This window comes from Mycetomoellerius zeteki, unplaced genomic scaffold (genome assembly GCF_001594055.1).
Source record: "Mycetomoellerius zeteki isolate Tzet28-1 unplaced genomic scaffold, Tzet1.0 scaffold22, whole genome shotgun sequence".
Classification (NCBI taxonomy): Eukaryota; Metazoa; Arthropoda; class Insecta; order Hymenoptera; family Formicidae; genus Mycetomoellerius; species Mycetomoellerius zeteki.
In genome coordinates, this window is record NW_017257172.1 from 357394 (window position 1) to 367795 (window position 10402).

General features: G+C 33.0%; 2 protein-coding genes across 5 annotated transcripts in view; one reads left to right on the forward strand and one right to left on the reverse strand.

Moving 5' to 3' along the window:
• The first annotated feature begins 904 nt into the window (after positions 1-904).
• On the forward strand, positions 905-2812 carry Aatf (Apoptosis antagonizing transcription factor). Its single transcript, XM_018448141.1, has 2 exons — positions 905-1357; positions 1459-2812. The coding sequence occupies exons 1-2, from the start codon at positions 1161-1163 to the stop codon at positions 2777-2779; spliced, it is 1518 nt and encodes a 505-aa protein (XP_018303643.1). The 5' UTR covers positions 905-1160; the 3' UTR covers positions 2780-2812.
• Positions 2813-6976: 4164 nt separating this feature from the next.
• ohgt (E3 ubiquitin ligase component cereblon) overlaps positions 6977-10402 on the reverse strand; it is an 8082-nt gene continuing 4656 nt past the window's right edge. For all 4 annotated transcript variants that reach the window (XM_018448144.1, XM_018448143.1, XM_018448142.1 and 1 more), the window contains exons 3-8: positions 9562-9653; positions 9096-9440; positions 7839-8091; positions 7616-7761; positions 7327-7523; positions 6977-7244 (exon numbers count right to left, since the gene is read on the reverse strand). In XM_018448144.1, the coding sequence (XP_018303646.1) occupies positions 7091-7244; positions 7327-7523; positions 7616-7761; positions 7839-8091; positions 9096-9440; positions 9562-9624 (1158 nt within the window). In that variant the 5' untranslated portion in view covers positions 9625-9653 and the 3' untranslated portion in view covers positions 6977-7090. The remainder of the gene's footprint in view (positions 7245-7326; positions 7524-7615; positions 7762-7838; positions 8092-9095; positions 9441-9561; positions 9654-10402) is intronic.

Genomic DNA, 10402 nt, shown 5'->3' on the forward strand with positions numbered 1-10402 from the left:
GTCGTACGACCAAAATCGGATGCAGTGTGAATCCAGCACTAGGCTGCGGTCCACTTGACGCTACAAACGCTTTGAAGCGTTTGAACGACCAATCAGATCAAAGAATTTTACGAATTGACTAATCAAAGAATGGCTACGTTCAGCAAGGAAAGCAATTTTGCAACAGTTGTAAAATTCTTCAATACGATTGGTTCTTTTAGTTCCTTATGGATCTAAATGTATACATGAATCATATTGAAGAATTTTACGATAGTTGCAAAGCTGCTTTCTCTGCTGAACGTAGCCAATGGGCGAGTTCAAGACGACAAAGCGGCTAGGCATGCTTACCGAGCGATTGATTATGATTGGTTGGGTCTATAAGTAACAACAATCTTCAATGCGTAATCTAATTCCGGCCTTACATGAGCGCGGAAACGCGCCACCAATCAGTAATCGATAAAACGCGAAACCATAAAGGCGCGTTCACACCTTGACGGAAAAGCAGAAAGCGGAAAAGCAGTGGCCTATCACAACTCGCGCTGGTAGCAAGTAATGCAAAAAGACGAAATTGTCGAATACCAGCGCGAGTTCTGATTGGCTGCTGCTTTTCCGCTTTCTGCTTTTCCATCAAGGTGTGAACGCGCCCTAACAGCGGATCGCTTCTGATTGGTTACGCGTTTCCGTATTTCCGCGCTCCATGTATGGCCGGAATCAGACTACGCATTGAGGATTGAGATTGAAGATTGAAAAATTCAAATTTGACCAATCGAAACGAAAGGAGCTAAAATTTCTTTGTCCTTATTGGTCAAATTTCAATCTTCAAACTTCAATCTTCAATGAGTAGTCTGTGATTCCAGCCTAATCGCACCCTATCTCGCTATCTTCGCATATCCTCCATTCCCAAATAGAGGCTGCGTTAGCGATATAAGCTGCGTTCGGAAACGTCGCTCGGATGCCTCCGATGTCTCGGATTCGTTATCTGTCCTTCTTTAATATTAAATGTTAAACGAAGACAGATAATGAATCGGAGGCATCGAAGGTATCCGAGCGACATTTCCGAACGCAGCCATAGTAGCATCATGTGATATAGTCGGAACTCGAAACACGGTTTTAAGAGGTTAAGTTGATTCGTGAACATATATTTTGTAGTCGCCTAATAAGCATTAATAAAGTGCGGAAAAATGGCTAGGAAGAGTTTAGCGGACGAATTAAATGTTTTAATTATGTCTAAACCGGATTTTGGTTCAGATGAAGAGTCGGAAGATACTAAAGCAAAAGTAGTGGAACCGTACAATGAAAACGATGAATTGGACGACAAATTTCGAATCTCTAAAATTCGCAAACAAAATGTTGATACCTTGGATAAAGTGAATAAGAGGTAAGTTTATGTATTTCATATTTAATACATGTAATAGATAAAAAGAATTAGTATATCTAAATGAAATTTTGAAAATATATCAATTCATATTGTTAATGTAGATACACTGGTAAAAAGATCTCGAGGAAAGACATATACAGCGACGAAGATGATAGTATGAATGAAGATGCAGAAAGCGAACCTTCTGAAGAAGATCAAGAAATTAATGATATAATGGAGCAAAATGAGGATGAGTTAGATAGCAATAGAGAAACCATTTCGAAAGAAGGATCTATAAATGCTTTGGATAACATATCTGATTTGGAAGATCAAAATTATTATGATATGGATAAAAATACACATGATCCATTTTACAAACAGGTAAACTCTACTATTAAAACAATGTTTGAGACAAATGTTGGTACAGAAATAGAGAAAGGAAACTGTGTTAAGAGTCAATTGAAATTATGGGAAAATTTTTTAGAAGTGCGAATAAAATTACAGAAATGTGTTGTAATTAGTAATCAAATGCCACAGTATGACGTTCATAAAGAACTTATATCAGACATGAACTTTGTAAAGAAAGTTAGTGAAACTAAAATGAAACTGGCATTGATCATGGAGAATATGTTGCGACTAAAAGATCTTTTATTAAAACAACATCCTGAAACAAAAAATCTATGTATTGATGCTAAACAGATAAAAATCGATAAGAATAAGAATATAAATACAGATGATTCATTGGATAAAGAAATATCTTCTGATACCGAAGATGAATTAAAAAATGGAAAGCAATTATCCATTGATGAAAACACAGAAGCGATTGAAGAATTAGCGCCTCAAAAACGTTTAAGATATAATGACTATGAGAAAATTTTACAAAAAGATCATGACTCGTACAGAAAGTATAGAGATTTTGTTATTAAAAAATGGAATGATAAAACAAGAATTGCTACAGGCTCGTTAAACAAAAATTCTAGTCAGACTACACTGAAACAAATTGAATTTGCCATGAGCGATATAAGCAAGTTACGAAAGAGAACTCAACTGAAGCGTTCTGAATATAATGTTGTCGGTAAATGTTTGCTAAATGAAGATAATGATAATAGGAGAATTCAGGAATACGATCCAGAAATTTACGACGATGATGATTTTTATCATCAACTATTGAGGGATCTGATAGAGTATAAATCATCGGATGTGACGGATCCTGTACAGCTCAGCAAACAATGGATCCAATTACAGAACATGCGTAAGAAAATGAAAAGAAAAATTGATACTCGTGCGACGAAGGGTAGGAGGGTACGATATAATGTTCACAATAAGTTAGTTAATTTCATGGCACCCATTACAGTATATGATACATGGACAGACAATGCAAAAAATGAATTGTACAATTCGTTGTTCGGGAAAATAAAATCGACGGAGGAAGAGATGAAATAGGTATATAAATTATAGTATACAATTTTATGTCTATAACAGAAAAATTTAAACTCCATGTATGTATTGCTAAATAAATTTCACTATCTGTTCCTACATAATTGAAATAATTTACCTTTATTAAAAAATTAAGTTCTATTTTTTAATTAAACATTTAATTAAGAAGATATATGTCAATAATGGATAAAAATAAATCGTAGTCATTTATTGAGATATTAAACTATCACCAAAATATTTGAAAAAATTCTTACAATTTCTAATATATAGAACGTTTCAACTCTACTCAGTCTTTTGATTCAATCATGCACGCACACATTTTCAATGAGTGCATTCAGAACGACAACCGCTCACTGAACTCTTTCATCTGATTGACATTCCCTTAGATTCTAAAATATAATCAATCATTTGAAAGAGCTCAGTGAGCGGTTGCCGTTCTGAATACACTCATTAAATTTTATTATTATAAAATTATAAAATTTATAAAAAGACAAATGCAAAAAATTTGGTAAAAGTATCTTTTCCAGTTCGCAATCTCTTCATGAGCAGCACACTGCGACAGCAAAATGGCTACGTTCAGCGGAACGTTTATTTTGCAATTGTTGGAAGTTTGCTTTGGGCTGATTGGATTGTATTTTTAGATCTAGAAGAATGGTCCTATCTTAGCAGACAATCGTAAAACGGTTGCAAAACTTGTATTCTGCTGAACACAACCAATGCGCTATAAAGTGCTTTCCATGTGATGACACAAGTCGACACAAGCGTCGTTCTATCTTTCTTGACATTCAAAGAGTGACAAAAATAGAACGACACTTGTGTCGACAAATGGAAAGTACTCACAATTGATTAAAAATTTTTCGTGAGAGAGAAACTTTTAACAAGGTTTTGTCATGTGCAAGAATCGACATTTTGCTATTCCAGAGCTGTCTCAGAAATATTGCAGACATATTTCGCAATTTTTATGAAATGTTTCACTTTTCAGTTGAAATATCATATTTCTGAGATGTTTCTGAAAACTTTCGGTGCTGTATGGGTTATTTAAATAGTATAAACACGATGTTTACTGCGTCTATTGTTAGTAAACGACTAAATATCATGGAGTAATATTAATAGAGCATTAAAAAATAATAGCTGTGATTGGAATATCTTCGACAACACTGACATTAATTCCATCTCTTGCAAAACCCTCAAAACTAAATCACGTTCCTAATATCTGACATTTGGAGTGATCCGGTTCAAAAAATAAAATCAGAAAGTGTGTTTGTACGAAAACGTATTTATTTCGAACGACCTGAACCTACAATAGTTACCGACAATATGTAACTAAATTAAGTTAAAAAGTTAAGAGTCTAAAATATAACTAAGTTAAGTTAAAATTAATTAACTTTTTAACTTAACACTATGCCAACCCTGGTGATATGATGATCTTCAACGAAATTATGAGCAGTCAAGTCCAAATGTTCTTTTTATTTAATCCGCGATAAGTCACTAAAAATTCTTGTGGCCGATTTCTTCATCTCTAAATAACTTCATCCATGAGATATATTCCAGATGGATTCCTCATGGATAAACGACATATCTGAGAGATATTTGAAGGATATCTCATAGATAAACACAATCGATAAACTAGAAGACTATACCGGTCAAAGCTAGATCTTTAATTTAAATCTATATATATAACTCATATCATTATTAATATAATAATTATTCTCTGCATATACAAAATATTTTTTACAAATTATTCTATTGTTCAAGCTAATTAAATTACAAATAATTCAAAGTGAATTATATACAGGGCAAAGACATAGAGAATGGACTGTGCGATCCGTATCTATAAGTAGTGTTCAAATTTAGTTGACAATAATGAGAGAGAGGAACTGTGGAAGACGACCAATCTGTATCTCATTCTCTCCCATTATACCATCAAATGGAAAGAGGTACGGATTGGCCGTCTTTCACAGTCTCTCTTTCTTACTTTTATCGACTACGGATCACGCAGTCCATTCTCTACGTCTTTGATATGTATGTATATACTATATATATACATACATGCATATATACCATATTTGTAGTCATTCGAATGACTACCAAATATGATGCATGTACATATATAGTATATACAATATAATTCACTTTGAATTATTTAAGCATTAAAGATCTATAGCTTTGACCGGTATAGATCTATAGTTTATCGATTGTGTTCTTACATGTACGATTTAAAATATGATTCTTATTGTTCAATGGATGAAGTTATCGACAACTTCGAAGTGAAGAAATTGAGCATTAGGAATATTTGGAAAAAAAAAACTTTAAGCACTTTAAGCTTCCATGTTAGAACGTCAAAAATTTTTGCAAATTTTTTTTAGGCACATGAAAGATTTAGAAAAAGAAAATTTCCCATTTTGTCCAGCTCATAGTTTTCTGTATATAAAAATCATGAAATTCAAAAATTCGTAAGTGTTAATAATAAATCAAGCACGAATTTTTGTACTCAATAATAACCTATTATATAACTCGTATCATAATTAATATAACAATTATTATCTGCACATACAAAGTATTTTTTACAAATCATTCTATTGTTCAAGAGTAGCTAATTAAATTACAAATAAATCATATGCATTTTATACATTAAGCGTAGTAAATGATTTTTTTTCATATTAATATGTTAAATAAGTTTTTAAGAGAATTTTCAGAAAAAATACATTATTTCCAAATGGGTCGTGCATAATAATTATTCATAATTAAAAAATAATATAATCAAATTTTTCCTATCATCTTTACATTCTTAGCACTTTTAACTTCCCTATTTATATACAGTATCTTTTTCTGTTCTTTTTTATTATGATACATTTACAACTTATCATATGTTAATGAAATGAAAATTGTACATAATGGAGACGTTGCACATACACCATTAATAATAGAATGAAAATTAATGGTCAATTTCTTCACCTCTAGATATCTTTATTCAAATGATATTTCCCAGAATACAACGGAGATATCTCCTGGATAAGGTTATCCGCAACTTATCTGGAAGTGAAGAAATTGGGCATTATCCACGAGATATTTTGGAGACATCTCATGGATAAAATTATCTAAAGATGAAGAAATTGGCCATAAGTTAAGATTTGGCTTGTGTTTCAATATATATATATATATATATATATGTTTGAATTGAACAAGTGTGAATGGCTATGTTCGGCAAAGAAACTAATTAATTAGTGCTTAGTGATTCTTTAAGGGGATACTGGAGTCGTTTGTATTACCGATAAAACTATTCCAAATTCGGTAGTAGTGACATCTTTCATTTCTTGTACTTATTATATATCGTAATGTCTCACTCAAACGCATTCATCTGTCCTTATCTAACATATTGCAACGCCATCTCTTAGAAGATCGAACACTTACTACTAGATACAATTATTGTTTTGTTTACCATTCCGAGTTTTCGCTCAGTGTTCGTATACACGTCATTTGCAGATCGATACAAATCTTTCTTTTGAAGCTTTTAATCTTATATTAGTTTCATAAACTCAGTATTGTTTGTGCACGTAATGCGCTGAATGTTGCACTATCGTTTGGTTCATACGAGCTATAAAACTTTTGTATTAAGGAAACATCTACGTGAGGTGACAACTCCAGGAGTTGAAAAAATGTGTTTTTAATTTTTTTTCCCGATTTTAGTATAAAGTCTATTGCAGCACTCCCAAATTTTGCATCTATTTTAATCTTGCAAAAAGATTTTTAATTCCGTTCAGTAAATTCGCAGATTTATATCGATCTGCAAAATATCGACAATTTGGCCACTCCAGCAAAATATCGACAATTTGGCATCTCCTTAATACATATGATTGCCTTGCCTTTAGTTCTTTGGTGGATCTAAGTGTAGGAACCAATCATATTGAAGAATCACTAAGCGCTAATTAGTTTTCTCTACTAAATGCATACTGTGTGCATGCGCGTGTATGTATGTGTATCTAATACTTCACATGATATCTCATATTTTAAAGAATCTTTATTTATCTTCGCCTTTATAAAACTGTGTTAAGTGATTTTCGAGAGTCGAAGACTCTCTTATAAACAAAAAATCGCAATCTTTATAAAATATAATCTTTTAATTTATAAACCAATTAACGTTAATTTTTCGTTTTGAAAATAATATGTATATTGTATCGATATATAAAAGAATATATTGCGCAATAGTAATGTGGTATATAAATATGTTGTACTGCTTCAAAGAATATCCATCTAATAACTGCTAAGACAATTACAATGCTTAATATATATTGATGTTTAATCTTCTGTTTATTTCTTTTATTTCTTCTTCTTAACTTTTAAATCTTTATTTTTCAAGCTTCTACGTGTTAATCCCCAAAATTCTTTGGGCCTTAAATTACTTTGAACTGCTGTGAACTTCCAACCAACGTGATGACGACAACCTTTACAGATAGCTATTGTCCATGCATATCTAAAACGATATAGTTATTACTATTATTAAAGATAAAATAAATCGCGCATGATTCCTGATATACTACAATGTCGCATTTTACCCTGGAAACCAGCTATACTCAGTCGAAGGATCCGAATTGTTAAGTACAACTCCTTGAACATGATAAAAAGTTATAGTTTCATGTATAACACCACCAGGATTGACATAAGTACCCTGTGGGCCTTCTTGATTCATCGGGAACATATGTGACTGCCTCCCAATAAAGGATTCACAATGAACGCATACATATATTTTATCCTTCAAACCACAGATGTTGATATTAAAGGCGATATATAAAAAATGCACATAGTCTAATTATTATATATGGTATGATATTATTTTATATGTACCTCTACGAGATATTTTATTTCTCTTTGTAATCGAGAAATAGCACAGTCATAAGTTAACAACATGAGTCTTTCATTGTGATCCATTAAGATATTTTGTGCGACCCAAAAGGACAAATCTATGGGATTTTTGGGTACACTACCACCTCCTAAAATGTAAATTGCAATTTAAAAAATTGTGATAAATATTAAAATATAATTTTATTTATACACTTACAATACTTACTAGTTTCAAGAAATTGCAAATGCTGGCGTATTCTAAAAGAAAGTCTTATGGGATCGTACTGTCTATAAACCCAAGCTGGCCAAGCAGTCACTGCAGCGTCCAAGTTTTCTACTCTTTCCTGCTTTTTCATATCTTCTTCAGAATCGACAGAAATTCTTAAATGATCTAATGAGGCTAAGCGTTGGTCCAAAAACGGTGGCTCAAGTGTTATCTCTGGTAATACTTTAACGTTGGCCGAAATTTTATTGTTATCCTGATTATAAGTATTATCAAATTGTTATAAACAATTTATAATGAACAGCATTTATTGTAAAATGTATAACTAAAATAATATTATATTATCTAAAATTAAAATCATACGATATGCTCCTATGCTCAAAAATATCAAAATTATTAAATCCTTGCTTATTCAACGGTTATTCTTATATGTACTTCAATTATTTTGAAAATAACAACTTTTATAAAAAAAAAAGGTTAAAATTTGCATAATATTTACATAATTAAATATATTCGATTAATTGATCGAATGAATATATTTAACCTTTTTTGTACGCCGAAACTTTTCTGTTTTTGAAACGTTCCCGCTGAACAAGAAGCCGCGCCAAAAGTGTACATATTGCCCGCGAACAATCTTTAGTATTCGGGCAGCGTAAAAAAAAACCGTATCGAGACAAAGTGAAATAAAGCAATATTGAGTGACACTGGCGTAAACGTAGAATCAGAACATAAACAAAATATAGACAGAGTTGTATTTTGCAAGTTCAGAATAAATGTACGGAGTTTTGGCGAGCGACTATAGTCACCCATCGTAATGCAAGTGGCGTCTTGTGGAGAGTGACTATAGTTGCCAGTATATCGTAGCAAAAGGATTAATTATTAGCGTTTTCGAGTGGAGTGGATTTGAACCCGACTCAGTTCGGTTAACCCACGTTTGACCCGAAAGTATCATAATCTCGTCATGAAGTCAACATCTGTGCTAGAGAGAAAGGCAGAGAGTCCCAAATGTTCGCAATGCGCATGCGCAGCACCGTCGTCTGTGTAAATTGTACAGTTGTGTAATGTTTCTTACACATCTGTGTAACGTACGAATGTGTAAGAAACACTAAACCAACTGTACAATTCACACAGACGACAGTAATGCGCATCTGCATTGCAAACATTTGAGATTCTATAGCTTTCTCTCTCGCACAGATGTTGGCTTCACGTTTAGCGCCCTATCCCTCTTTCAGTAGTATATGTTCCAAGATAAACACTAACCTGTGTAATAATACGTAATATTTTAAAGCGTTGTCTGCCTTTAGCTTTTAAACGAAACTCTCGTCGACCGTGATCCAACCATATACCTCCGTCTGTGTATTCGTAGATTTCAGCAGTTGTTCCTATTCGCTCGAAATCAGGATTACCATAACACACGACACCAAAAGTACGATCGTTTTGTATACAAGTTTGTAACATCTCTATAGTCTGTGTGCCAAAGACTGTCATTGGTAACGTTTGTCCAGGGAACAATACAGACTGCTTTACTAATAATGGTAGATTTATATAAATACCATCATCCAATATAGTTCTTCCTCTCAATTCCTCTAAATTTTGTCCTAAATACTACACAGAATAAATTTAATTACATATTTTACAGAGTTTTAAGTTACGTGTGTTACAAATAAACATGACTAATAGTATATTAAATGTTATTTATCTTTAGAATATCAGAAAATATACTTACAGAATGTGCTGCTGATAATGTTACATCAAATGTATTCTCTGAGGGCACTGGTACGTTGTCCATATTGGGCTCTAGCCTATTGCTTGACAGGTCTAAGAATGTATTACTCTGCTTACCATATATTTGGTAATATATTTAATATACATATATTTTTTATTACATTAAGGGGTAATTATTCACTTTAGGGGAGACAGCTCTGATGACCTTAACGTATGTTGTCAAGGTCTTGACCCTGAGTGACCGCCAACAGGTTCTAGTCGTCGCTCATTATTCATTATCCCCCGCAACTCGCGATCTCGTGTAAAGGAACCACGGTAGTGTCGTTGTGCTTGGCTTAGCGCCGAGACACTACCGTGTCTCCTGAAAAGTTATTAAGAAAAAAAGTTTGAAAAATGATGTCTCTTTCTACTATATAAAACAAAAATTTTCTGCTTTACAATATACCAGGTATGTAATATGAAACCGGAATTTACCAATAGATGGCCATAGCTGTCAATGTAGTTGACCGTCAGACCGCGTCATTGACGCCATTTCCTTGTTCTGACATCTAACAAAGATTTTCAACTCACAACAATACAAGTTTCATACAACAGTATAGTTTGTAATAGCGTTGAACATGTCGAATTTTGTGCCTGGAAACTACGATTTGCAGACAGCATTGATTTTCTGTTACCATTTGAAGAAAACTGCTGCAGAATCGTATCGAAGCTTGTCGAAGCTTACCTTGGTGACCATGCTCTTGGTAAATCACAGTGCTTTGAGTGGTTTAAAAAATTCAAAAGTGGCGATTTTGACGTGAGAAACGAAGAACATGGAAAACCACCGAAAAAGTTTGAAGACA